This window comes from Ammodytes marinus (assembly GCF_949987685.1).
Source record: "Ammodytes marinus genome assembly, chromosome: 1".
Taxonomy (NCBI): Eukaryota; Metazoa; Chordata; class Actinopteri; order Uranoscopiformes; family Ammodytidae; genus Ammodytes; species Ammodytes marinus.
Window position 1 is genome coordinate 25,215,574 of NC_137230.1, and position 27,779 is coordinate 25,243,352.

The 27,779-nt window shown below is 42.1% G+C and overlaps 1 protein-coding gene across 2 annotated transcripts in view; it reads left to right on the forward strand.

The window, feature by feature from the left end:
* Positions 1–27,779, forward strand: part of ahctf1 (AT hook containing transcription factor 1) — a 33,877-nt gene that overhangs the window by 2,046 nt on the left and 4,052 nt on the right. The window contains exons 2-36 of one of the 2 annotated variants that reach the window (XM_080027663.1): positions 141–267; positions 694–844; positions 1,037–1,139; positions 1,574–1,754; positions 6,121–6,328; positions 6,735–6,851; positions 6,948–7,032; positions 7,177–7,327; positions 7,597–7,729; positions 8,253–8,434; positions 8,657–8,718; positions 9,038–9,166; positions 9,332–9,422; positions 9,641–9,730; positions 10,167–10,307; positions 10,505–10,609; positions 10,828–10,924; positions 11,076–11,199; positions 11,306–11,362; positions 11,585–11,731; positions 12,232–12,422; positions 14,897–15,041; positions 15,187–15,318; positions 15,426–15,573; positions 15,807–15,954; positions 16,049–16,150; positions 16,547–16,688; positions 16,804–17,037; positions 17,218–18,013; positions 18,190–18,372; positions 18,841–18,946; positions 19,086–19,207; positions 19,319–19,614; positions 20,297–22,669; positions 25,934–26,210. In XM_080027663.1, coding sequence (XP_079883789.1) covers positions 147–267; positions 694–844; positions 1,037–1,139; positions 1,574–1,754; positions 6,121–6,328; positions 6,735–6,851; positions 6,948–7,032; positions 7,177–7,327; positions 7,597–7,729; positions 8,253–8,434; positions 8,657–8,718; positions 9,038–9,166; positions 9,332–9,422; positions 9,641–9,730; positions 10,167–10,307; positions 10,505–10,609; positions 10,828–10,924; positions 11,076–11,199; positions 11,306–11,362; positions 11,585–11,731; positions 12,232–12,422; positions 14,897–15,041; positions 15,187–15,318; positions 15,426–15,573; positions 15,807–15,954; positions 16,049–16,150; positions 16,547–16,688; positions 16,804–17,037; positions 17,218–18,013; positions 18,190–18,372; positions 18,841–18,946; positions 19,086–19,207; positions 19,319–19,614; positions 20,297–22,669; positions 25,934–26,210 — 7,870 coding nt within the window. In that variant the 5' untranslated portion in view covers positions 141–146. The remainder of the gene's footprint in view (positions 1–140; positions 268–693; positions 845–1,036; positions 1,140–1,573; positions 1,755–6,120; positions 6,329–6,734; positions 6,852–6,947; positions 7,033–7,176; positions 7,328–7,596; positions 7,730–8,252; positions 8,435–8,656; positions 8,719–9,037; positions 9,167–9,331; positions 9,423–9,640; positions 9,731–10,166; positions 10,308–10,504; positions 10,610–10,827; positions 10,925–11,075; positions 11,200–11,305; positions 11,363–11,584; positions 11,732–12,231; positions 12,423–14,896; positions 15,042–15,186; positions 15,319–15,425; positions 15,574–15,806; positions 15,955–16,048; positions 16,151–16,546; positions 16,689–16,803; positions 17,038–17,217; positions 18,014–18,189; positions 18,373–18,840; positions 18,947–19,085; positions 19,208–19,318; positions 19,615–20,296; positions 22,670–25,933; positions 26,211–27,779) is intronic. The other variant, XM_080027664.1, reaches the window with a different exon arrangement.

Genomic DNA, 27,779 nt, shown 5'->3' on the forward strand with positions numbered 1-27,779 from the left:
TAATGAACCAATGCAACTAGATTTTGACATCATACCATTAGCAGTAGTTTCAGTGTATTTTTAGGGGACTAGTGTTGAAGAGTAAATGGACTAAGAACTTTTTCTATTTACTTTATGTCCTGTGTTGTTTTTTTATACAGTGAACAATGAATGACCTGACTGCCCAAGTCACCAGCAGCCTGCTGCCTTTCCCAGGAGTGACTATCGATGCTCTAGGGGAGGACGAGATCACCCTAGACTCTGTGCTACATGGGAATTTCACTGTTGGTAAGCATAACTTTTACAGATCAGAGATGTCTATAAATTGATATTTTCTTCTCTTTATCCTTAGCCTGCGATAAAAATCAACGGTTTAACATCCCCACCACTACTCTCTTAAAGAGAAACACAGTTTAGACATTTTAAGACTTATCAAAATAATCTGTTAATAAATCTGTTATAAGTTTTATATGTTGTTAAATCACATTGAAATAAATAATTTTAAGAGTTGTGTATTTCTAGTCTCTTTCTTTTAAGCTTTTTCCTGTTAGTACAGTGTTAGTATACATTGAGAGTGCATTCAATTAAAAGTCCAAAAATGGAACTCCAATATTCTCATGAGCTGTTTCATTCCTAAAAAGGAAACCTAGTTTAGTGATAAACTTAGATCTTAACCCCTTAACATTTAATCTCCTTGTCTGTGTGTGTGTGTAGGCCGCAGTGGGCTTGCCTGGCTGGCTTGTGGCCCTCATCTGGAAGTTGTCCATGCAGTGACAGGGGAACGGCTGTCTGCGTACTGCTTCAATGGCGGAGGCGAGAACCCACCCAGTGTCCTAGCTGCCAGGGACTTCAGCTGGCTCAAGCGGTCAGAGCTTTGTTTCACTATCACTTTATCCCTCTTTGGTTTGGATTGTAATCAACGGAAACAAAGTTTTAATTACTAGTAGTGGTAGTTAGTCAACACGTCCTTCTCCATTTTGATTGTCTAAAATGTATGTGATTGACGTTGCTGAGGAACTTTAAACTCTCAACTCCTTTTGTTGTTTGATTTTCCTAGGTCTGGATTGCTGGTTGGCTTGGAGGAAGCGGAGGGCAGCGTGCTGTGTCTTTATGACGTGGGTCTGTCAAGGGTGGTCAAAGCTGTGGTTATACCAGGCAGGGTGAGTTCCCAGTGAACCAGGTTCCCCTATAACATGAACTTGACATACAGAACAGTATATCAGCAACTCTTCATTCACAGCTCCTTACAATTAACACAAAAATAAAATAAACACAGCACATACAGATTTTAGAGGGGCTCTGTTCCAGGGATCACATTTTCCTGTGAGGAATGTTTGTTTATTCAGTTATGAGAATATACCTTAGAAAATGTTCACTTCTATGATACACCCAAAGTTGCATAGTGCACCTTTAATGTAGAAGTAGACATTATCTCAGTACACAACAACCGACCCTTTGGCAACATTTCTTGATGTCAGAAGAACCAGTCTGTAGTACTAAAATATATTTGGTCGACTCGTATTAGGAGTTTTTTGTCTTGGTAGTTACTTAATTAAAAAAGTGAATATTGTCTTCCTCTTCTTCTGTCATCCAGATTACAGCTATTGAGCCGTTAGTGAGTTATGGCGGAGCGAGCACTTCGACCCAACATCTTCACCAGAGTCTACGCTGGTTCTTTGGCATTGCAGCCTTAGTGACGGATCTCGGTCATGTTTTGCTGCTGGACCTCTGTCTGGACGATCTGTCCTGCAGCCAGAGTGAACTGGAGGCTTCAGGTGAGAATGCAATCTCATGTGGGTGTTATTTTGGCATGATGTCGGCTCAAACTTATCTTAGCCTTATTTCGACAAATGAGAAATGATCGTGTTCCCTCATTCTACACACAGTGTGTTGTAAGTTTAAGAAAAAAACATGTTTATATTTTGACACCAATATTTTTTATTATTATTATTGTTATTGAAAAATAAAAATGTATATTCATGTTTTTATTGAGTTTTAAAATGCAAAAACACGTCAAAAAACAAATAGACAAACAGACAACAGAGAAGGGAATAAATACATTAAAGAGCACCTATTATGGTTTTTCATCTTTTCTGATCTGTATATGCTGTCATAATGTTATACAGTCATGCTAAATGATACCAAAGTGTCAGATAATGACATACATGCATTTTAGACAAATTCCCTGCTTACTGTCTGGGGTGGCTGCAGGTGGCTGTGCACAGCCTCAACACTCCTACGCCGTTCGCGGCAGCCTGGCTGCCTAGTTTCCGGATTTGTTCTACGTAGATACAGCGGATTTTCCGGGATTCATTGTAGATCCTAGGGGTGGGAAAAATAATCGATTTTCCGATTAATCGCGATTCTCTCTCGTACGATTCCGAATCGATTCATAAACGTTTTATTTTTTTATTTTTTTACTAGTATTTAATATTAGTATTTCCTGCGCCACTGCGCATGCACACCACACAAGTGTGAGTTGTTAAAAGTGGCGACAAAAGGGCAGAGAACAGCAAACCCATATGACCTGCACTGGCTTTGTGTCTGTTTACGTTTTTGTATGAGAGCTGAGGGGTATACTACGAAACAAACTCAACAGAGCCCGGCTCTCTTTTTTTGATCTGGTTCAACATAACACATACCCTCGCTCAGAGCTAACCGGTATCACGAAGGAAGTTATCAACCTCTTATGTTGAACCAGGGTTTCGGCTTCAGGCTCTGTGTGCGTCCCCATGAAAGGGGGCGTTTGACCCGTCATTTGACTCTGCTTCCGCACAGACTGGACTGATCTTGTGCCGCTAACTTTACACAAACGGACTGATTGCGAGCAGCTGAGTAAAAAAAGAAAAAAAAGTGCGTCGCCAACTTCACTCAAGAGGAAGAGTTTGTCAGTCTGAATGATCACAGAACAGCAGAAAACAGAGAGCCGAAAAAAACTCTTACTGCAAATAAGGAGAGAGTGGAATGTTGTCAGAAAATTGGGCTACTGAATTGATTAATTTATTTTACAGATCGTTCTCGCAATGCGTAACGTGACATTATAAAGCAATTAAAGGTTGAACTCAGATTTAAACAGTACACCATTTAGCCTAGTTGATAATCCTACACTTAATAATCTGATTTAAATCTGACACTGTCCCCTAATGAATAACATAGCCTATGTGGGAAAATCACTTTAGTTTTGGGCTACATCAAAATTAATACAATTTTGATTTAGGCTAATAGCACTTTATTTGCATCTTATAAATAGCCTAGATACAAAACCTGTAGTCTGTATTCTCCGGACAAATATGAATCTACTGTGAGAAGCTTAACCTGCGAGTCTGTCCGAACTGTGACAGCTGTCACCTGTCACGTCCCAACTGTAATCGCTACTGATGAAAAGAAAGAAGCCTACAGTGAAATAATGTTGCAACCTGTGATGTTATAGAACGCTTCATTAAGAGCCAGTGTGTGTAGATTGCCAGGTAAAATCATTTGAGGTGAGAGCATGGCGCTGCATACAGTAGGTCTATAGGCTATTTTACATTTTCTGCATCAATAACTATGCATGTGGCAAAAAGCCGCAGCGCGATGTTACAGTTCACTCTAATGTAAGCCTTACGTCACGGCTTCGTTTCGTTCATTAACTTACTGATCAATAAGTTTACTGATTTAACTAGTTTACTCAGTGAGAAGTATCGCTCAGACAATATAGTCAGGTCCGGGATTTCAAAAGGTGTAGTTTCCTTAAAGGGCAGCGCTCTAAGAGCCGAATTTAAGCTCAAACTCTGAAACAAAAACTGGTCTGGGCAGGTTAGCCGTGCAGCCTCTGTTACCACGGTGATCTAGCCAGGTAGAAAGAGAGCCACCTTTCGTGATACTGAAAACTCTGGCTTCAGACTCGACAGACCTCGCTCAGCCCTTAATCTCGCTTCGTAGTATACCCCTCTGAATTCCAAGCCATACTTTTTGCACAATGTGTTGAAATGACATAGAAAATAATAGAATAGAAATCCTATAGAAACATGATTCACAAGAGTCGAAAGAAAATTAAACTGAATCGGTTTAGTTTTTACATACTTCCATATTGTGTTGAAAGCTGCATTGATTATTGCACTGGTCATAGAAAGTCATATTTGTGACAAGATAAGCTTTTTCTCTAATACAATATTAGAGAAGGTAATTCATCTGTTGATTGTATTTAATGATCATCACAAAAGTAGGAAGTGAGTAGCAAACTCAGATGTGTATATAATAGGGGTGTAACGGTACACGTATTTGTACCGTACCGTGACGGTACAGGCACGTATTTGGTGTTACAGAGGTGGACCGCGGTCCGTTCGTGGCGTACATAGCGTTATGGCGAATGTACAGGCTTGTTTTGCGGTGTGGAACTTAAAACTTGTGGTCGGAGTTCCCCCCGGACCATTTAGCCTGCGGCTCAGCTCGCACGTGCGCAGTAGCAGCCAGCGATAATGAGAGTCTCTTATCTCCATGGTGAGCATGAGGGTCAGGCAGTGTTAGCAACTTAGCCGCTATATTCAGCGACTTTTCAGACCGCTCTGGCGACTCTTTTTTTAAGAAAGCCACCAGCGACCAATCTAGCTACTTTTTCTGGTGTTATTGGTGACTTTTGGAGACCCTGTGCTGTCGCTAAAGCATGTATCGCTCTTAACACTTCTAAACGAGCAGCGGCCAGCGGGTGCTCAACGGCCACTCCCCCCGGTCCCACAGCACTGACAGGCGGCCGAGTCCTCACGCAGCAGTCCCTCCCAGCTGCGGTCAGAGCAGGAGATACACACCTCTCCGCTCTAGTGTCCCGTTTGCATCACTATTAGCAGTAGCAGCGTCTCCCCCCCCCCCCCCCTCTTTTACTGTCTATGAGTAGTGCAAGTCAAAATGATACAGTGCTTTCGAACAGAGAGCGAACTGCATGGCTAAAGACAACAGGAAACCGGAGCGCGCAGGCGCCCCCCTGTCATTCAAATCCCGTTTGAGGGATAATTTCGGATTCCAGGTGAATTATGAAAACAGTGATAGACGTGTGGAACAATGTCGGCACACAGGTTATTGTTTCACCGCGATCGCTTATGTAGGAGGCAACACGTCGAACATGCATACGCATTTGAAAAGGCACCATCAGGTGTTTGGCTACTCTCACCATTACTGTGAAGAAAGACGAGCTGGGCAAAACCCAGACATTATTTTCTTTTTTATACTGAATACAAACAAGCTGTCATTTAATTAATGCTGCAGTAGCACTTTTATTTGATAATTTTTATATTTATAAGAGCACTTTAGAGTTTAAGAGAGCTGCAACAATATTTTATTTTTTTCAAAGAGACCCTTAAAGAAGACATACCCTTTGTTTACACCAGCTTACAGAGCCTGCTGAGCATTAACACTATATTTTTTCATTGCAATTTTAGTTTATGCTGCACCTACACTGGTATTTAATAAGTATTTTATTTATTGGAGAATTGCAGCAGTATTTTTATATTTGTTATGCATTTTATTTATATCAATCAATCAAACTTTATTTATATAGCACTTTTCATAGAATCAAATGTAACACAAAGTGCTTAATACAACTCCCCCCCACATCCCCCACCCAGAGATATGCATACATGCAAAAACATTCCCCCTCCCACCCATCCATACCCCAAAATAAGAAATTCATTAAAAACAGGAAGGAAACTGCGCTGAGGAAACGCCATCATCAGAGAGAAAACACTAGAGACTGTAAAACTAAAACAATTCAAAATAAATATATGTTACTGTCAGCTAGTTACTGACAGCTAAAGATGTTCATTCTCCGTTAACTATGAACCGTACCGTACTGTACCGTACCGTGACTTCAAAACCGAGGTACGTACCGAACCGTGACTTTAGTGTACCGTTACACCCCTAGTATATAAATATATTTTTGAAAATCACACAGGTATGTACGTAAAAAAGAAATTGCATCGAGATGCATTAAGAATCGATTTTGAATCGAATCGTTGACCTCGGAATCGAATCGTGAGGTGCCTAGAGATTCCCACCCCTAGTAGATCCCCTGTCAACTTTTAGTGAAGTTGTAAAATGAGTTGTTATCCTGTTTTTAATTCATTTTATATCTGCACACCATCTGTAATCATCGTCCCTCTCTGTCCACAGACCTGCAGGTGGTGACCAAATCTCCCGCAGAGATCCCCAGGCTTAGAGAGGTCAGCAGTAGACAGGGCAGACATCTTTGTCTGCAGCTGAATGCGCCCAGTGGAGTGGGAGCCACAGTCCTGCAGTACATCTCCAGGACCAACCAGCTGGCAGTGGGCTTCTCCGATGGAAACTTACAGCTCTGGAACATGAAGACTCTAAAGAAGGAGTAAGTCTTTGTTTTTTCTAGTAGTGAAGATGCTTGGGTGTCAATCCCGGATAGCATTTTCTTTCACATTAGGCCACACTACATTGTTACTGTATGTCATTTAGAGAATTGATGAGCGTAGGAAGTAATTAAAAGAGTCTGAATTCATAAGCAGATAGATAGATAGATAGATAGATAGATTCATTATTTGTCATTGCATGTTGTACAATGAAACTTTGTAGCCGGTGGCAGCACCTTAAAATATATACATTTACATATTTTATTTTTTTTATACATTTTAACAGTAAAACACACGTAACATTATTTCTGTCATAATGGAATGTAATCTAATACCATTGTTACATTTCAAAAGGTCCTCAAATCCCTGTGTGAGCATATGTTTTTGTTTTGTTTGATTCCTGCCTAGATACCACTCCCAGCTAGAGGGGGGCAGGGTGCCTGTGCATGCCTTCACCTTCCAGGAGCCAGAAAACGACCCAAGGAACTGTTGCTACCTCTGGGCCGTCCAGTCTTCTCAGGACCTGTACGTCTGCCATGCAACTTGCGCTCCAACCATCCATTTGTTTGTTATTGCTTGTTTGTTTTCCGAGCTCTTATTCCTCCTCTCACTCCCACACAGCGAGGGAGACATGGTCAGCCTCCGCCTGCTGCAGCTGGCCTTCAGTGAAAGGAAGTGTCTAGCTTCTGGGAAGATGCTCTATGAGGTGTGTAGATGAGACATTACAACATTAACTGTCTATTCATTGTACTTAATATAGTTTTTCACAATGCCAACATGTATTCTGTGTAAGGCCCAGGTAATCTAATGTACTGTCTTCCCTTTTTTTTAAACGTTCTGTTTCCCTAAGGGTCTGGAGTACTGTGAGGAGCGTTACAGTCAGGAGTTAAGTGGCACAGCTTTGCCTCTCAGGGCCCAGGCTACCAACACAAGACTGCTGAGTTGCCAGACCATCGAGAAGTTCAGACACCACCCTGACAGGGATGACAGCATGAACGAAGGTCAGCCATCTTTCCCTGAGACTACCTGCTGTGTGTGTGTTGGGATACATTGAGTGCAAGTTTGTATAGCATCTTCAATCAAATTTGAATGCTTTGTGCTTTGATATAGCCAGCGTTTTCGTAGAAGAGAAATAAAATCTTAAAACAGCTAGACAGTTTTCTGTTGTGATTGAATCTGTTGCTCCTGCTTAATCCTACTCTTATCTGTCTTATTTGTTTAGCCTTTATTTGTCCCGGTCCATTCACCAACGCTTCTCTCCCATTTTCAGTTGCATCTCCAGATACGAGTGTGTCTATCTTCAGCTGGCAGGTGAAGGCCTACGGTCATTTAACTCCGTCTACCTACATCGGGGTATTTGACATCAACCGTTGGTACCACGCACAAATGCCAGACTCTTTAAGGTAAAGGTGGAAACTGATTCAAGATATCTATTTAGGAGAATCCTTTGTTTCTTAATTTGAACATACCTATCAATTACCTGTATTTGGTTTAGTAAATATTCTGAAAAACAGCATTATGCACTGTTTTTGTGGAGATGGCTTCTTAATATGCCATTACAGATGAAGAAATACAACATTTTATATACTGTTAAAGTTTGTTACTTTGTGAGACGAATGGGGAAGAATACCTAGATAAAAAAAAAATCTCAAACAGAAAATAAATTGAAGTAATTTGGGTACTAGAACATTTTCTAAAGCGTTGTTCTTATGATTTAGTTGTTCAGCGTATTCTACGTGTCCAAGAAAAAAATATTGGCCCAATCAGGAATAATAGCCACCAAGGCTGGTTCATAGTTTTTTGACAAAAGGGCAGTGGTGCAGCTACATAATTACTCATGTTTGCTGGGCTTGGGCCGGTTATCTTAATACTTGCTGGACTAACTCTGACAATGCATTTCTCTTCCACTTGTGTTGCCCTTGTCAGAATGGGAGAGTCTCTACAGAACTGTCCCTACCTGGCAGTGTGGTCTCTGGACCCAGTGGTGCACATGGTTGTTCCAAACATCCTCCTGGATGTCATTGTGCACGACCGCAGCCTGAGCAGAGGCCTGCCCTACACCTGCCCCCCACCCGAACAGTACTTCAACCCCACCACATATAACTATGGTAGGTGGACAGTGTATGAAGCACAATAGAAACATTCTATGGAGAGATAATGCAAATGTAATATTGAATGATCTTCCAGGTTTCTATCAGTTTCAGCCAGGTTCTGTCTCTCTGTATTGCTGCTGCCTGTGTACAAGTGAAGAATTAGACAGGTTTTCAGCTGGAATATCATTTTACCAATAAGGTTGATAGAAATGGTGTTCTTTTCTTTTTGTGTTACAGATGCTACCTGCTTGTTTAACTCTGGAATTGTGCACTTAACATGCTCTGGGTATCAGAAAGAGGCAAGTTTCCTCTGTTCATTTTTTCTATCATACAATCTTTAACGTGTTTGATTTAATTGCAGATGCTGCTTATAAGTGAACAATGTGATTGTATATAAATGCAAAGACAGACATCAAACTCTTTTGTATTTTACCTTACCTAAGTTTGATCTGTATTATTCGGACACAGCCCTTTTTTGGTGTTTTCCTGTTTTTTTCCTGAGGCATGCAATGATCCTATGTGTATCACTAAGCTTACACAATATATGCCATGTAAAATATATGAATATGATTGGAATGGAAAGCAGGCTTCATTTACACTCACTGTCATTAACATCAGACCTTAAGCTTCTTGAAGAAAGCTGCTCCCTGTTCCAGTGACGTCATCTCCACTAGTTACTCTCGCTGCCTCATGTCCGGCCTACTCTCCTCTCGCCCGGCTGACACCCGGGCCTCCAGCCTCTCTCAGGTACACACCACAATGTCACCGTTCTTGATTCTTTTGTACTCCCTGTTTCTGTATCGCATGAAAGATTCTCTTTAATGTGAACTAAAAATCCATATAATTAAATCATATATTGGTTCTAAAGGTTTGAAAAATAAGTTTTATATGTAACTTGATATTGGCCTTTAGGAGGAGCAACTGGATGCCATCTTGTCTACAGCGGTTGAGACCAGCTGCTTGGGACTGATCACTGGCTGTATCAAGCAGTGGACGGCAGAAGGTGAGGAGTCATACTTGGAACAAGCGTTAAATAGTTTTCTCAAACTGCTCAAATCCGTTGCACACGTGTTGGCATGTAGGTGGTGAAGACGTTCACTGAGCGTTTGGCTTCATGTTGCCCACATGTTTTTACACACAATAATTCAACCCTTTACTAAGGCCCCATCCGCAACTCATATAGTCAACTTTAATGCTTGTAATTCTGTCACTCCTAAACAGAACAACCGGGATCTGCACTGAACCTGCGCTACATCCTGGATTGGGCCTGGAATAAAGTGGTCCAGACCAAGGAGGAACTGGATGGCATATGTATGATTTAATGTTAGGCTATCAACTGCTGTTTAAATATTTTAAGGATTTTTTTCTCCATTGTCCATTTGTTGATATTGTAAATTATTCATTTTTTAAGTGATATAAATGTTTCTTCCAATTTGTATGTGCTTTCAGTTTTATTTCGGTTTCTACATTTAGCAATCTTGTGTGTGTGTGTGTGTGTGTGTGTGTGTGTGTGTGTGTGTGTGTGTGTGTGTGTGTGTGTGTGTGTGTGTGTGTGTGTGTGTGTGTGTGTGTGTGTGTGTGTGTGTGTGTGTGTGTGTGTGTGTGTGTGTGTGTGTGTGTGTGTGTGTGTGTGTGTGTGTGTGTGTGTGTGTGTGTGTGTGTGTGTGTGTGTGTGTGTGTGTGTGTGTGTGTGTGTGTGTGTGTGTGTGTGTGTGTGTGTGTGTGTGTGTGTGTGTGTGTTCTCCAGGTGCACCACTGTTTGACAGCTCGTCCAACTTCACAGACCCTCAGACCATGCAGCTGCTTCAGCACAGCCAGAGGCTGCTCAGTAACCTCAGCAACATCTTCCACTGTCTGCTCAGTGAAGCTCAGGAGCTGACGCAAAAAGGTTTGAGCATCAATATAGATCGATTCACATGATCAAGTGTTTGATGTAAGTGAAATGATTTTATCTAATGATGCTTATGGTATGTTACACTTTGAGCTATTATCTGTTTTTATCCATATACAGTATAGCAAACTGAAAAAGCTCTTGTGTTGAGTCATTAGTTGGTTATTGATTATGTTTTATTTTGTGTTGTGTAGGCCTGGTGGGTCTGATGAACAAGAACATGGTGTCCGGTCTGATTTCGAAGTACGCCCAGGTGGTGCTCTGGTTCTGTCGCACCGGTCTACTGCCCGAAGGATCAGGTAAAGTGTTGCTGGCACAAAACATAATCTGGAATAACCCTTAACTACAATCTGCTGTGAACTAATATTCATTCACATTTTCAGAAATCTGTCTGCTTCCAGTCTTTTGAGTCCACATAATACTTTCAACGGAAAATCATTATAGCATATGATTTTTAATATCACTGTATTCACTCTTATTTATTTTTCTCTCTCTACTTGATATATCTGCCCACCAGATGCTGGCGCTCTCCAGATCTCCAGGCCTTTCTACACTCACTCGGCCATCAGTAACTATTATACTATACGCAGAGAGGAGCTCACCAGGCTGGCTAAGTGAGTAGTCTTAGCTTGACAGCAATTGATTCCTAAACATATTTCAAATTCAGGACTTCGGCAAACTAATCTTTTCACATAGAAAAGTATAGTTTTTTTCTTGATGATGGTCTGAATGTATCTAATGCTGACACTCTTGCTGTCTCTTCAGGGGAAAGTGGTGTGCAGACTGTCTGATGATTGATGGTTTGGTGGGTCATTGTGGTGAAACCTTGACCAACCTGTGGAAAAGGGACGATGGTGGGACAGGCCAATACCCGCCACCTTCATTGCATGTGCGTATTATACTAATTTATTTTGAAATGTCATGTATTTTGTGTCTTATGTCAAATTTAGTTTGCACCTTTTGTAAAGCATTGCTTATATGCCCTTTATCCACAGGCCTTGTTGGACATTTACCTACTGGACAACATTGATGAAGCAGCCAAACATGCAATTGTATCCTTTTTAATTAACAATTAAAAAAAATGCCAAGTCATGTTCATGTCAGCCTTAGCCCACTACAGTATTTTCTTCAGTTTTGACATTGTATCCAAACACCACATTTTCTTCTTAATATATTATTCATAGGTGTATATATGTTCTTGTTATACAAGAATATGAGAAATTTCAAATGATACAACCACCTTCTGCACGTATGATCCTTGACCTGTTGTCCAGGTGATTTACTTGTTGCTGGATGTCATGTACTCCTTCCCAAATAAGGAGGGAGCCTCAGTGGAGTCTTTCCCACCAGCGTTTGCCATCCCTATTGGACTAGTGAAGCTAGTACAAGGCCTCTGGCTGCTGGACCATCGTGACCATCAGGTACACACTTTTGACTGAATCTTTATTAGTTCCCAAGTCGTACATTCAAATTTGCAGCTTTATTGTGTTAAGTGAAATGGAACACCATTTTCATGTTAACATTATTTACAGTGTAAACATTATACTTTTTAAGGATGGAGTCAGCAATTCTGGAGAATGCTTGTTGTCAAATCGGTGAATATCTCCTCACAATCTGCTACCTGTACTTACTGTGTGTGCGCTGAAGACAAAATTCAGCGTTAATACATAGCCTCTGCTTTGTAAACAGGCATGTTGTTAACTTGTCTGAGCTCCCCTTTGTTTACATACCAGTTCACAGGGCCTAGGATGTGTATTAACACCAGCTTTTTTTCAGTGCACACACAGTATTGACTGGATGCTTATCGTGAAGAGATAATCCCTGGTTTTGACAAAGTGATTTTGACAGCAAGCATTCTCAATAATAGCTGACTCCACCTTTTTCAAATACAGCAATGACATTTCATCTTTGTCCTTATCAGAGTTCATTCGAGCTGCTCCTGCATCCAGCTGCCTCTCAGTGTCAGTTTGCATGGCAACACGAACGTGTGCTGCATGCACTGATGTGCCAGGGCCAGCACTCTGTGGCACTCCGATACTTCCACGTTACGAAGCCCCCAATCTCCTCCACCACCCAGGCCAAACTATGCCTGTCTGTACTGCTACACAACAGGTAAGAGTGACGGGGGAGGACTCTGTGTTAGGACATTAGCATGAAGATTAGATATAAACTAGTGCTGTCAAACGATTAACATTAGTAATCAGATTAATCACAGGGTGCTGTGGATTAATCACGATTAATTCTACCATTTGAAATATGCCTGAGAAATTCTGTTTTCTGTACATATTGTTGTGGGAACGGAAAGATAAATGACAGAAGGTGGATATGTACATTTAAAATTAGTCTTTTTATTAATTAAAAATCCCAAATGATGGTGTTAATACTGAAAATAAATTATAATCAAACTTAAACATAGGCCTACCACTAGGGCTGTAACGATATGTGTATCGAACCGAGAATTGCGATACAGAGCCGCGATTGTGCGTGAAATGTCATAAACGAGATTTTTTTTTTTAGGCTTAGGTTTTGGATAAAAGGTTTGGTGAAGGAAGCTTTTAAGTGTTTAATTGTTTTCGATCTTGATTTTTGGTTTAAAGCACAGTTCAACATTTCTTTATTTTTCAACAGAATTATTTTGTTACAGAGAAGAGAGAAATATTATATATTTGGTTATTTATTTATTCATGTTGCTTACCGTACTTTTCGGCCTACAAGCTGCGACTTTTTCCCCGTTTTTCGACCCTGTTATTACACAGCACAGTATATATTCTGTAGCTACTGGGGATGGGCGTTAGTAATGGAGTACTCGAGTACTCCTCGTTTCAAATGATCTCGATTGGTGGATGAGGAAAATCGTTTTTTGTTTTTTTTAGTGTTTGTAGCCTTTAGGCCGGCCGTCGGGCCGCCCCTATTTTAAAATGTTATATACGTGTACAAAACGGCACAAAACGGATATAAAGTTTAACAAAATTTAATATTTTGATCCAAGTTAAATAAACTAAGCGTTGTGTCAAACAGAAACCGCAAATAACTGCCACCTCCGTGCAGCGCAGCCAGTGTGTGGTCTCCACAGCACCGTGGAGCTGAATGCGGTGCTGGAAAACTTGGAAAGTCACGTAGGCTGACTTCGGGCACATTCGAGCAAACGACATTTAAGAAGCCTTTATTATGGAATATAGGATTGAGATTCAAAAGCCGACGGTGTAACGTTCCGTTAACGAGGAATTAGTCGCGGTAATTAGTCACGGACAGGAGTGAGCATTACGCGGTTGGATATACTAGCCTATACTTCTACTGCTTTGGTGAGTTATTTAGCCTATCTATGTGTTTAAATTGTAGGACAATAATTTTATTGTATTTGCTGCCCTTCTTATTTTAAATGTCTATTTTGAATGTTAGCCAACTACAGCCCATGCTTTTTTTCTCTCTCTTTTTTCTCTCTCCACCGCAGACCTACTCGATCGGTTTAAATTGTGGCCCGCTTATTTAATTACTTTCAGTTAGGAAAATGTGTTTTAAACTTGTGGAAAATAAATCCTTAATATCATATGGCAACTGTGATTGTTTGACATAAGCATTGAGCGCTTTATTGCGGTCAACCGTTGTTCTGTAGACAGATGCGTTGCGTCCTAAAAATAGAAAAAAGTTTAACGAGGAATCGATTGATCCTCGAGGAATGCAAGCGATCACACGAGTAGCGAAAACACTCGTGCCCATCCCTAATAGCTACTATTGCACAAAATGGTAACACTTACGTACGTTATGCAAATATGCAACTTGTTTGTTGAAATGTTAATATATGGGAGCTTCCTCAAGCAGCCATCTCTTTCCCGACAATCCCCTCTGTGCACGAACTCTTACATATGGTAATTAAACATTATAACACCTGCGGCTTATTGTCCAGTGCGGCATATAGTACGGAAAGTACGGTATATTGTTCTTTGTGTGCAAATCTGTTCCGGTTATTTGTTATTAAATGTTACTTTAAGTTAAATGTTATTATAAAAGTTATTTAAATAAAATGTACGCATGGGTGTATGCGCAACCGCAGACTAGAGGACTGTTCATTTGTGCCAGAAAGCCAACGTTATGTTGATGTCACTTATTAATCACACACACCCAACTGTAGACGTTTGCTTCCTACCGTGCACTGAACAGAGTGGACAATGTTTCTCCTCCTGTGCTTCCGACAGCAACTGCCTTACGTGACACAGATGGGGCTGTTAGCAGTTCAAAACATAGGCTAGCGTGCTGTTATGTTTGGCCAAGCGAAGCTACTGATCCTAGGTCAGCCACAACGTTAGAGTGACTGTTGTGCAGAGCGGGTGGGATGCACGGGGCGGATCATTTTGCACATGGGTTAAGTGCGTTAAATAAACGCATTCATTCCAGAAATTAATCACCCTGCGTTAACGCGTTAATTTTGACACCCTTAATATAACTGATGATCAATAAAACCTGGCAAGAATGTTGAAGTTCTGCAAGTGTGACACATTGACCAAAAAAAACAACCTTTACCAAATCAATGATTCTTTTTTCATGTCTCATCTTACCTTTCTCAACAAGCCACTGTGCCCTTTTTCCAGGTGTCTTATAGAGGCGTGGTCCCTACTTCGGCAGCATTCCAACCACCTCAACACGGGGGAGCTGCTGGGTTTCTTGTATGAAAGCTGCCAGGAGCTTGGCCTCATGAAGGAGCTGCTCAACCTGCCCCTGGGCCTCTATGAGCAGGTAGGACAGAGATGACTCAACTCTGATATGTTTATCAGGTTGGAATTGCTCCAAGACCCCAACCCTTCGTTATTCTGCCCGACGATAAATCTTCCCTTGTGTTTTTAGTTTTTTTAAATGGATGGTTTTCTGGTTTGTGTTTCAGGAATGTTTGGAGAAGTTTCTCCAGGGTACTGGGGGTCTCCAGAACAGGGAATTACTGATGGTTCATTACCTTCAGCAGACCAACTACATACGTGCACTGCAGCTCAACCAAAGCCTCAAAATGAACATGGTGGTATGTTTGTCACAGGCATACAAAGTATAACGTACATCTGCTCCATCCAAACCTTAATAAAGAGAGAATACATTTTAAACCACTTTCCCTTGCTTTGTTTTTTCTAGAATGAGAGAGACCCAAAGCTCAAAGAACGATCCAACACCAGAAACTCTATAATGGATCAATATGGCAAAGTTCTGCCCAGAGTCCAGAGAAAACTAGCCATGGAGAGATCCAAGCCCTACCAGCATCCCTATGCCATCCACAGAGAAGGTGAGCTCAACTTGACTTTGTGATCACAAATTACTCCAATTTAAAATGTTTTCAAAGTGGGACATAGGATCAAAATGTTCCAGTCATATTTTCTTTGCCAAATACGTCTCTATATTACATCTTGCTGCTTTTGTTTTTTGCTTTCAACCACAGCGCATTTCATACCATATTTTAGTTTTCCTTTTAATGTTATTTAGCAAATCCAAGTAACATATTCACCCTTCGTGCTCCAGTTTCTCGACCGCAGCCGCTGTCAACCATCACCAAGCGCTCTTCCAATGACAAGGTGATGTCGAGGGCCGCCTTCTTCAGCAATGTCTTCACCAAGATTGAGGAGGTGTGGTTAGGCAAAGGAGCAACGCCACAGTCCCCAGCCAAGAGGTGAACAGAAACTTAACCTTAGTGGCATCTCAGACATTATTATGGCGATTTATATGATGACAACAATTTTTTGTATTGTTTATTGTCCTGTCAGCCCCAGGGCAGCTGATGTTCAGAGCCCTAAGGCCTCCTCCACGGCCTTCCCTGATCCTTTCCTGGGAACTCCTATCACCAAGAGCGCCAAACGGAAGTCAAGGTACTCTCACAAGAGCTCCATGTTAGCCTGAGTGAAGCATTATACAATACATACATATTTGTTTGAAAAATCTTTGTTTTTGAAAATGGACTACTCTTTACAATAACCTGACTTTAGGATACCTTCAGTTTGATCCTTTCTGTAAACTTCTGAGCCACTGATTCAGGAATAAAACTCATTAAAGTTGAGCATCAGAGCAAGGCCCCTCTTAAACTTTCAGTGCTTTTTAAAATAATTAAATAGTTACTATATTTTCACCTGTGCACTCAACAAATACTTGCCAATATTTATATTGCAAAAAGCTACATGTCGTGTGTATATATGGCTTGGTTAAGATGGCATATCAACGTCATATTAAAGTCATTGCATTCCTTTCTCTTCTTCAATATGACCCAGGCTTCTGGACCTGGTGGTTCACCCCTCCTGTCAGACCCCTTCTCTCCTCAGCCCAGCCAGACCCCCCAGCTCCTGGGTTTCTCCAAAGAGCACCAGCAGGGCCCCTGAACTAAGTCTGCTGCAAACACCACAGGTGGTCAAGGTGAGAAGACACACATTTTAATTTTCCTTTAGCCTGTTAGAATATCCATAGAAGTCAAACCTGTTGCTTTGAATTCTTGACACATTTTTGTCGTGTCATGTTTTTCTTCTCTCAGCGAGCTCGGGCCTTGGCTGCCTCTGGCCCTGTGTTCTCATCCTTCACGCCACAGTCCATCCTGCGCAGCAGCCTGAGGCCCACGCCGGTGGCCACGCCCTCTGCTTCTCCAGGACGCTCTACCACCCCCCCACTCCGCAGCAAGGGGGGCCGCATCACCTTCATCGGAGAGGAGGACGAGGATGAGGAGGATGAAGTTCCTCAACCGGAGAAGGGCATCCGATGGACCAATGGGGTAAGACCAAGCACTCGTTGGTGTGGTGTGTTGATTCAGAGAAGCCACAGTGTACACACACACACACACACCTCCATTATAACATATTTGTGCTTGGTGTTATTAATCAGCTTCCTCTGGCAGGACTTATGTTGTCTCTATATTAAAATGTGTCTTCTTTGGACCTGTTCTCCTCTCTAGATGGCAGCAGACAGTGAGATCAGCTTGCTGACCAGAGGCGCTATGCCATCCAAAGTTAAACGTATGACCTGGTCCTCACAGCCTGCTGAGGAGGAAGAGGATGACGAGGAGGAAGAGGAACAACCTTGTGTAAAGTTTGATGATGAGGAGAAAGAGGAACAACCTTGTGTAAAGTTTGATGATGAAGAGGAAGAGCCTCGTGTAAAGTTTGTGGATGCTGACGAGGAAGAGGAGCAACCTCGTGTCAAGTTCTTGCCTCCAGAAGGCGGTGTTCCCTCACCACTGCTGAGATCCTCCGAGAGCCCTTCCTCCTCCATTTGTGAAGTCGCCGCAGAAACCAGACCGTCGGAAGCAACGCAAGCACATGTCAACGTGAGCTTCGACACCAGCCATGTGTCTGTCCGTTCACCAGACACCACACTGGAGTTCTTTGATGCGCCGCTGTCAGAGGAGCAGGAAGGAGATGAGGTGAAGGATGACAAGGTAGTGACGATAAACATCAAAGGCCTAAGTGAAGAGGAAGAACCGGAGGAAAAGCCCTCGCCGCCCACTGAGCAAACGGTTCTCCGTACGTCGGAGGATCTAGAGAGGGAAGATGAAACGTTTGAGGACGTGATGGAGACTGCTCCAGCAGAAGAGGCTGAAAAGGAGGATGAGGTTCAGTCTGAAAAGGAGGATGAGGTTCAGTCTGAAAAGGAGGATGAACAGGATGTTGAGGCACAAAGGAAACAACAAGAAGAAGAAGGTGATGCTGCATCTCTTCACCAAGAGGAGGAGATGTTCAGCCACGACCAAGGTAATTCATTTGCAGATTATACATGTGCTACGATTTATAATACATCCGCAGCCGAAAATACAGATACGTGTCGTGCTTTGACATTTTACATTTTCAGAAAAAAAGGATGTTGAGAAATCACGTTGTTAACCACACTTCTCTAAAACCTTGCTTGTCATGTATTTGTGTTCCACTAGTTAGTAGCCTGGTCGCTGAGGGCATGGAGTCTGGCGCCGAGCTCGAATCTCAGGATCAACCAGAGAATGCCACGGATACAGGGGTCCTGTTAGAGGCCACCGAATCCTCAGAGTTCACTAAGCATTCGTCACCAGTGAATGAACCCACGGATAGCCCAGAAGAGGAACTGGAGCAATCAACAGGTCCATATTTTTAAATGATGTATTTACAATGTATAAAGTTACAGCATAGTGTGGAGCTCCAGTGGTGTAGTGGGTAGAGCGCCTACCATATTGGCTCAGTCCATGTCCCAGTGGTCGCGGGGTTGAATCAGACCCGTGGACCTTTTCTGCATGTCATCCCCCTCTCTCTCCCCATTTACATTGTATCTCTCTGAATCTTCAACTTTCAATAAAAAGGTTAAAACACCTAAAAAATTATCTTTAAAAAAAAGACTTGAGTGTTTCAGCATATACAAAACTCTATGGGTAAATGGTATAACTGGAAGGAACATTACAATATATAAGTGGCTTTTACTGAAGCTTATCAGTATAGGTTATAACGTCCTATTACAAAACTATACCAAAAGTAATGAATTGAGTAATGCATTAAGTGGATTGGCTGACATTAACATGGTATTGGTGGTGTTATTTTTTTTTCCGCCCCAGCAGATCTGACAGAGTTTGTGCAGAGACATCTGTTTGGCGGGGATATGTCTCCTCTGCTTACCCGCTCAGGAATCCACAACACATCGCACATCCAGGAGTCCTTCAACAGGTTTTTAACCTTTTTCTGGTTCTTTTCTTGATCCATAGTCACTATTGATATGGGAATTTGAAGTCATTCAAATGTTGTGCAACTATGTTTTCTTTTACTGAAGTTAAAAATATATTATTATTATTATTATTATTCACAGTGAGTCACCAGGTGAGGTCGAAGATGAAGAGAAGGCAGCTGCTGAAGTTCCCCCAGCGTTCACCAGTCAGAAATCTACTGCCTCTGTGACATCCTCAGAGCCATCTGGCACAGATTCCCACTGTGAGCAAGACTGTACACACACATGCACATTAACACTGGTGCTCTGACTGTTACACTGCTATTTCACCCATTTTTCCTCACACTCCTGCACTTTTCTGCTTGTTCTTCTAGCTGTGGTGAGTGTAAACGATAGTGAAGACCTGTCTAGCGCTTTGTCTATAGAGGAGGAGGAGGAGGAGGAAGATGATGATGAGGAGGAGGAGGAGTCGTCTGATCAAGCTGAGGAGGAGGAAGAGGACTCTGGTAGTGAGGTGGAGATCATTGAGGAGGTCCAGGGTAATGGGAGGCTGCCACCCCTCCAACCCACTTCAGTCTTTATCCAACAGGGACACACACACTTCCTGCCAAGTCTGTCTGAACACGAGGCTGTGGAGTTCTCTCTGATCGCCCCTGGTGCTGAAATTAAGGTAATGAATGTCCAGCTGAAACGATCAATCTATGGAAAATAATTGGTGATAAGTTTTAGAAATCAGTTAAGGTAATCATTTGGCATTTTTCCTTAAAGGTAAAGTGTGCAGACTTTATTGGCATTCAGAACAGGCTTAGTAGGAACGACATGAATTATACATGAACATGTTTAATAAGTGTATAATCACTCGAAAAGTACTGTGTATATATAATTTTCACAAAGGAGCGGGTTGCGCTGCCATGTAGCACCACCATGTTTCTACAGCAGCAAAGAATGGACAAATCTAACAGCCATTTGTGTTTACAGTATATATAGTGGGTGTACTCCAGAAATGCACCTGTTGGAAGACAAAGAAGAACTAAATAATAAATCACTAAATCCACCAGTCTTTCCACAATATCACTGTAGCTTCTGTAAATTCTCAAAGTGAGGGGTTGGCAAGGGGTCTTTGCAATCTAGAATCTCACCGCTAGATTCTGCTTAATACTACGATTTTTATGCACTGTACCTTTTTAATAAATGACTTGACCTTATTCCATTGACTTTAATGTAAGGATAGGATTTGTACTTTAAACTGAATATCTGTGATTTTGGACTGTAGTAAAACAACACATTTGCATTTACATAAACACATTTCTTTTTTGATAAACACAACTTCACCTGTGTTTGCTGCATTGCAGATGTTAGAGGAGGACATGGAGGGGGAGGTGGTGATGGTGAGACTCAGGGCTGATGATGGTGTGATGGAGACAGTCAAGGAGGAAGACCAAGGCTCCTCCTACATGGAGCTCAAACCTTCCACCACTCTTCTGGTGCCCCTGGATCTCATGGAGGACCAGGACGGCCTGGTGGACACCTCTCAGCTGGGTCATCCTGAGCTTCAGCAGATGGTTGTGCCCGACGAGCCGACGTCTGAAGCTCCCGCCGTTTTTTCTCTAATGCTGGATGTGGAAGACGATGTGGATAAAGAGGCAGACACGCTGCCTATGGAGAATGAGCTGGAGTCCCCTGAACCTCCCATCCTGTCTCCAGTAGAGGAAAAGAGTGCTGAACTTGTGGCCGACCCCGAGGTTATTCTTCTAGGCGCAGATGATCAGGACCTTCCACTGTCCGGAGAAACCTCAGGAGAGGACCAGAGGAAAGAGACATTTGATGAAGCCAATGAGGTAGATGGACAGACCAAGTCTGAACTTGTTATAGTCACTGACCTGCAAACTGAAAACACTGGGGGAAACCAAGAGGCAGAAGATGCGAAAGAAGAGCTGGAAGCAGAGGTGGTGGTACAGTTAGCTGAAGATCATGAAGCTGCAGGTGTTTTAGTTTTTGAGTCAAGTCCAATGGGAGAACTCCCAGAAGTTGTTGACGACATGGACTATATGGCAAAGAAAGATGCTGCTGAGGAGGAGGAAAAACTAAGGCCTACTGAGGAGGAGATGGAAGAGGAGGAAGAGGAGGGAAAACAGGAAGAGATGGGAGAGGAGCAGGACAAACCAATAACTGCTGAGGACCAGGAAGTGCCTGACGAGAATGGACCTGTTACTATGGACACAGAGATTCTCCCCAGTATAGAGATGGGAGAGGAAGAAGAGGCGGACATACCAACATCTGCTGAGGAGGAAGTGGAAAAACCAACCACTGCTGAGGTGGTGATGGGAGATGAGGACAAAGAAACACCTCCTGAGGACCAGGAAGTCACTGAAGAGAATGGGCCTGTTACTATGGACACAGAGATTCTCCCCAACATAGAGATGGAAGAGGAAGAAGAAGAGGAGGACATACCAACATCTGCTGAGGAGGAAGGGGAAAAAACAACCACTGCTGAGGAGGTGATGGGAGATGAGGACAAAGAAACACCTCCTGAGGACCAGGAAGTGACTGAAGAGAAAGGGCCTGTTACTATGGACACAGAGATTATCTCCAGCGTAGAGATGAGAGAGGAGGTAGAGGAGGACAAACCAACATCTGCTGAGGAGGTGATGGACAAACTAACAACTGCTGAGGAGCTGATGGACAAATCAACACTGGCTGAGGACCAGGAAGTCCCTGAAGAGGATGGGTCTCTCAACACAGATGTTGTCCCAAGCATAGAGATGGTGACTGTTGTGGTGGAGGGGAAGAAAAACACTGTTTCAGAAGAGGAAAACGGGGAAGAAATTAAGGCAGAGAAAGAACCTACAAAAAGAACCAGGGGGAGACCGAAGAAAGTCAAAGCTGTCGAAGAAGACAAGCCCATGAAGCAGGTTTTGAGCTCAAGTATCCAGCTAGAGGAACAGCCTGTGCCGGAAACCCCCTCCTTGCTGAGGAAAAAGAATGCTCCTTCTACTCCAACAAGGAGGACCACGAGGGGGAGGACGGTCACCTTTATCTCTCCCGTCACAGAGGAAATGGATGAGACAGAGGAGGAAGAACCAAGCACTCTAGTCCCTGCCAAGCCTAGTTGTACTCCTAGAAAAAGTACAGCAAACAACAAGGAGATCAAAGTCCTGGCTAGCACGCCTCGAAGAAGCAATCGCAAAGCTCAGCCCGAGCCTCCTAAAGACGAGGGCGAAGAGGTGGAGGCCCGCGATGATGACAACGCCCCAACCGCAACGACCTCCAGGTCTTCTCCATCCAGACGGCGGACAATTTCCCAGAAGGCCACTCCAAGAAAGTCGAGCCAACAGAGTGGAAGTGAGGAGGTGTCTACAGCCACAGAGGATGAGATCAAAGATGATGAGGTCACAGATGCAAAGGTCACTCGACGAGCGACCTCAAAGACGCCGGTGAGACGCCAGACCGCTCCAGGAAGCACTCCGAGGAGGTCCAGCAGGAGGACGGTGGGTAGCAGCGAGGTGGCATCAAAACCCTTGGAGATCCTGAATGAAGAGAAGGAACTGGACGAGGTCTTAGCCTTACCAGTCAAACGCAACTCCAGGAAAAGTAAGACGGACCCAACAGAGATGCAGCCGGCCACGCAGGAGGAGGAGGCGGAAAGGAACACAGGAACGCAAGTTTCCAGCCCCAGCAGGACAACTCGACAATCAAACCGGAATACCCTACATGTCTATCCAAAAGTAAGTATTTTTTGGAAGTTGTTGATGTCAAGATAATCTCAGATAATGCTTTTGTCTGTAAAGTAACAATAACATAACCCTTTATAGGACATCTCGTTCTCTTTATTTCAATATTGACATATCATTTTGTTTGATGTAAAATCTACTCACTTTCCTTTTTTTAAAGTCACATTTTTTAATTTTCAGGTTAATAATAGTAATTTAAGGTTTCTACTAAAAACTGTTTTCATGATGTAATGTCCAGAAAACCCTTTATATTTCTTACAGTGCCATTGCTGAATCTCCTCTTTGCCCCTGTCTGAAAAGCTCAGTTTTCTTTTAACCCCGCCTTCCAAAAAGCCCAGTCTGCTCTGATTGGCCCTGAAACTAACTTCCAGTGTGAATCAAATAGGGCTGGCCCGAATTATTCGAATATCCGAGTATTCGTTTGTTAAATTAGTATTCGGAGCTCAATTCAGTATTCGGGATATTCGTTTCTTTTTTTTCTTTTTTTTTTTTTTTTTTGCAAAGGTAGCTCAAACTGCAGTATATTTTGTCAGCAAATAATATTTGGATAATACAAGTTATAAAACAATTGTAAAATACAAATTGGACGTTAATTTAAAATATATTATTGAATTATTTGAACTTTGAACTAGTTGGCAGTTGCCCTTTCAAAGCGAAACCAGTGATATCAGCTGTAGTAGGCTATGTGATGTTACCAGAGTGAGGCAAACTAAAAGCGGCACCAAGCGCAGGAGGCAGAGAGAGATGGAGGAAGAATAGATTGTGTTCCTAATAACTCTATAGGCTACCACAACATTAGCGCGATTTCGGAAGGAAAGGTAATGCTTGACGTAATGCTAACGTTAGCTTAGCTCAGCTGTTTGTTTACATTCAGCCATGCTATTCAGCCATCATCAACCGTGACTTGCTTGCATCATGGGAATAGGCAGTCAATAATGGATATAATATGGACACAAAAGACTATCAATATTGGATCTTTGTATGGATTTATAAATCGCCGAAAAGATGCACGTTCCTGGATGAATTGATAAGCTCCTGTATGGGTTACGATGGCGCAGAGGACAGCTGATTTGGAACGGAAAAACAGCTGTTTGCCTCCACGGGGAAAAAGTAAGGAACTCCGACTTTACTACCCAGGGTTCGACATAACGTATAGCCCGATGGCCCGGGGCCAGTAAAATCATATGCAGGGCAAGTTGATTGGCCAGTCACTGGCCCGCCCGGGCCAGTGACTGGCCAATCACAGTTCAGTATCTTTTTGTAGACTACATCATGGTTCATTGAAATGTGCGTTGAGAGTCGGAATGAAAGCAGTGTTTATTTAAGACTCAATATAATAAACCTAATATAAAATATATTTTTTTATAGTGGACAACCGATGCGTGGGCGTTTTGACAAGCGGAGCAACAAGCGGGTGCACTCTCGCTCCGTTGGCAGAACTGCCTACCGTCCGCCTGTCAGTCGACAAATCAATCGACTTGCTTTGCCCCCTTTCTTTCTTCCCACAGCAGAGGTTGAGGTGCAGAAAATGATAACTGCGCTTTTCCTTTATCTGCCGCCGTAATGTTGCAGTATTTGTATCCAAGCCCCAATGGTAATACAAATGAGAGGCTTTATTTAAACGCTGTGAATGCGTCTCCGGTGATTGTGTCGGTTGTAGACAGAAACGAACGGAGGGACTCCGCTCACTGTACAGTTCCTATAGTCGCGCAGTTTGGCACTGTGTTTTCAGGCTCGAGACATTCAATCAGATCGCGGAAGTCTTTCCCATTGAAATCGCTAACGGGGAGAATATCCCCGGTTATTATTTTAGCCACAAACCACAGCTCATCTGCGCGGCGGCTCACTCGCTGGCGAGATCAGAAGGTGAAACGCTGCTGCGATCGGACGAAGGCATTGTGTGTTTCTAAGGTGATTTAACGTCATAGTCTCAGACGAGCGTTTAACTTATGCTGCATATTTTGCACTGCATTGTTTTTTATCAATAGTTTGAAAAAATGGTCCCACACCGGACTCTTATGTGAAGCTGACACTTCATGGAGAAGTGACACTCCTGCAGCGCGCTCACGACCAGACGTGAACTCGTACACGGTGAAATCTCCCATTAAAAAAAACGGCATAACCCACTGATTTTCGGATTTCTATTCTATTTTTAAAGTCAACTTGAGCGCAAGTGGAAAACCGGTCATTCGGTCGACACATTCACATCCCTAATGCATATAGAGAAAGTAATAAAAACAGCCTACCACACCACAAAGAATGATCAGACTTTCATCTCTTATTTTTTTTTATGTTTGAACATGACTTCTGCAGGTGAACTATTCATTAAACGGCCCAAATTCAAGAATAAAAACAATCATCAAACTACTGGACTTTAAAATACTGGCCCACTCTTTCAACATACTTTCAGTTGTAGGCTTCAAATTCAATATGTTTGCCTGGTTTTATATTATGTGTATGAGCAATATCAACATTTCATATAATTAACTAAAAGAAAAATAACCAAATTTAAAGGGAATATCTATACTGTTACAGTATAGATATTCCCTTTAGATATGGTTATTTTTCTAATACAGGTATTAAAATTATTGACACTAAATTATGAAGAAAAAAAAGTGTGTGCAGGGCCAGTGAAAATATACAAGGGGCCAGTAAAACTCGGATCCACTGGCCCGGCGGGCCAGTAGGAAAAAAAAAGTTATGTTGAACCCTGCTACCATTTGAAAGTTATTAAAGAATCAACAAACTACGCAGCTTGCTGCCTCGGCTCACACACTCGGTTTCAGTGAGTACATTGGCATTATTAATGTTGGTTTGATGGTGTGTTTTTCTGGAACGAATATCCGAATATTTGCTCGGAAAAACCAACGAATACTCGAAGCCTGAAAAATGGCATTCGGGCCAGCCCTAGAATCAAACTGCCAGTTAGATTCTGTGCTGATCACAGATGGAGATGGTGCTAAATTGGTGGTGTGGCTTCTTCTCTTATGATGTCATAAGAGGGGTGATATCTGACTGGTGTTTTTGAACACAGGATTTCTCATACTTTACTTTTCATACTTCTCTATTCATACAGAGGACCCATATTAATGTTGAAAAAACATGAATAGGTGTATTTTGCATAAAAGGGTAACATTTAAACATAACTTCCCCTACCATTTCTAGGTTGACCTCCATAGTATCAATTTTAGTTTTTTTTTTGTACATCATATATTTTTCCTTCCATCCACATTAATCATTGACATTTAACACTCCCAGGTGATTCTAGTCCCTGTGTCACTTCCTCAGAGTGCCAGGAAGACGAGAGGCGTGAAGATCACTGAAAATGACAAAGAAATGGACATTTTACCTGAGCCTGTACTGAACAGCAGTGCTGCTCACTCCAACTCCTCCCTTCGACCAAGTAGAAGCAAACTCTGGAATCACCCCGAGGAGGAGCTGCCCTTACTGGACTCGCCACTAGAGGTGTATTCAGAAACCCCCGTCGCTGATGCCCTCATCAAGAGACTTCAGGATGAGGAAGAGAAGCAGGAAGGTATGTATAAGGCTGGGTACAAACCAAAAGTAGAACATAACTAATAATTAATACAAGTATTGGTAAGACAACACTATCCCAGATTCTGTGATAACTTCTATAGAATAAAGAAGTTTAACCCATTGATGACTATGGCAATCTAGGAGGCATGTCCTTAATCAGGGTTCAACATAACTTTTTTTTCCTACTGGCCCGCCGGGCCAGTGGATCCGAGTTTTACTGGCCCCTTGTATATTTTCACTGGCCCTGCACACACTTTTTTTTTCTTCATAATTTAGTGTCAATAATTATAATACCTGTATTAGAAAAATAAAGAAAGATAACCAGATCTAAAGTGAATATCTATACTGTAACAGTATAGATATTCCCTTTTAGATTTGGTTATTTTTCTTTTAGTTAATTATATGAAATGTTGATATTGCTCATACACATAATATAAAACCAGGCAAACATATTGAATTAGAAGCCTACAACTGAAAGTATGTTGAAAGAGTCGGCCAGTATTTTAAAGTCCAGTAGTTTGATGGTTGTTTTTATTCTTGAATTTGGGCAGTTTAATGAATAGTTCACCTGCAGAAGTCATGTTCAAACATAAAAAAAAATAAGAGATGAAGGTGTTACTAGAATCATTTACCCAAGTATTTGAATAATTGAAACTGAGTCAGGCTTTCTTGAAAAGCAGGTGAAATTTACTTGCAAACATCATACAAGGGAATCAACAATGTATCTGGTTTGGTACATGGTTGAATACAAAGAAATGAACAGTGTACATGGGATTATATGCAAGAGAAGGTGGTGTGTGCGCAAACACATACTAGGTTTGGTGTGTCCAGCCCTTGTTTTGCTGGCGAAAGCAGAAATGTTTTTAATTAGGCAGATATTCCCAGAAATTCATCTCAGCTGGTGTTATCTTTCATACAATGTCTGATAACAGAATAAAGGGAGTCATTTCTCCTCAACTACTGTGCACATGAATGCGTCATACCTCTGTATGTGCCAAAATCTTATTAGGCAGTTTCTTCTTCAAGGCTAAACAACAACTTTTGTCTTAGCAAAACACTTTGGGGCTGTTAGTTTACTGGGACAAAGTTCAACAGCCAGAAAGCATGTATTGTGCATTAAAATATTATACAATTATAAAGCAAATTAAATTCTGTTAACAGAAGGTCTGATCATTCTTTGTGGTGTGGTAGGCTGTTTTTATTACTTTCTCTATATGCATTAGGGATGTGAATGTGTCGACCGAATGACCGGTTTTCCACTTGCGCTCAAGTTGACTTTAAAAATAGAATAGAAATCCGAAAATCAGTGGGTTATGCCGTTTTTTTAATGGGAGATTTCACCGTGTATGTGAGTTCACGTCTGGTCGTGAGCGCGCAGCAGGAGCGTCACTTCAGCATGAAGTGTCAGCTTCACATAAGAGTCCGGTGTGGGACCATGTTTTCAAACTATTGATAAAAAACAATGCAGTGCAAAATATGCCGCATAAGTTAAACGCTCGTCTAAGACTGATCATGACGTTAAATCACCTTAGAAACACACAATGCCTTCGTGCGATCACAGCAGCGT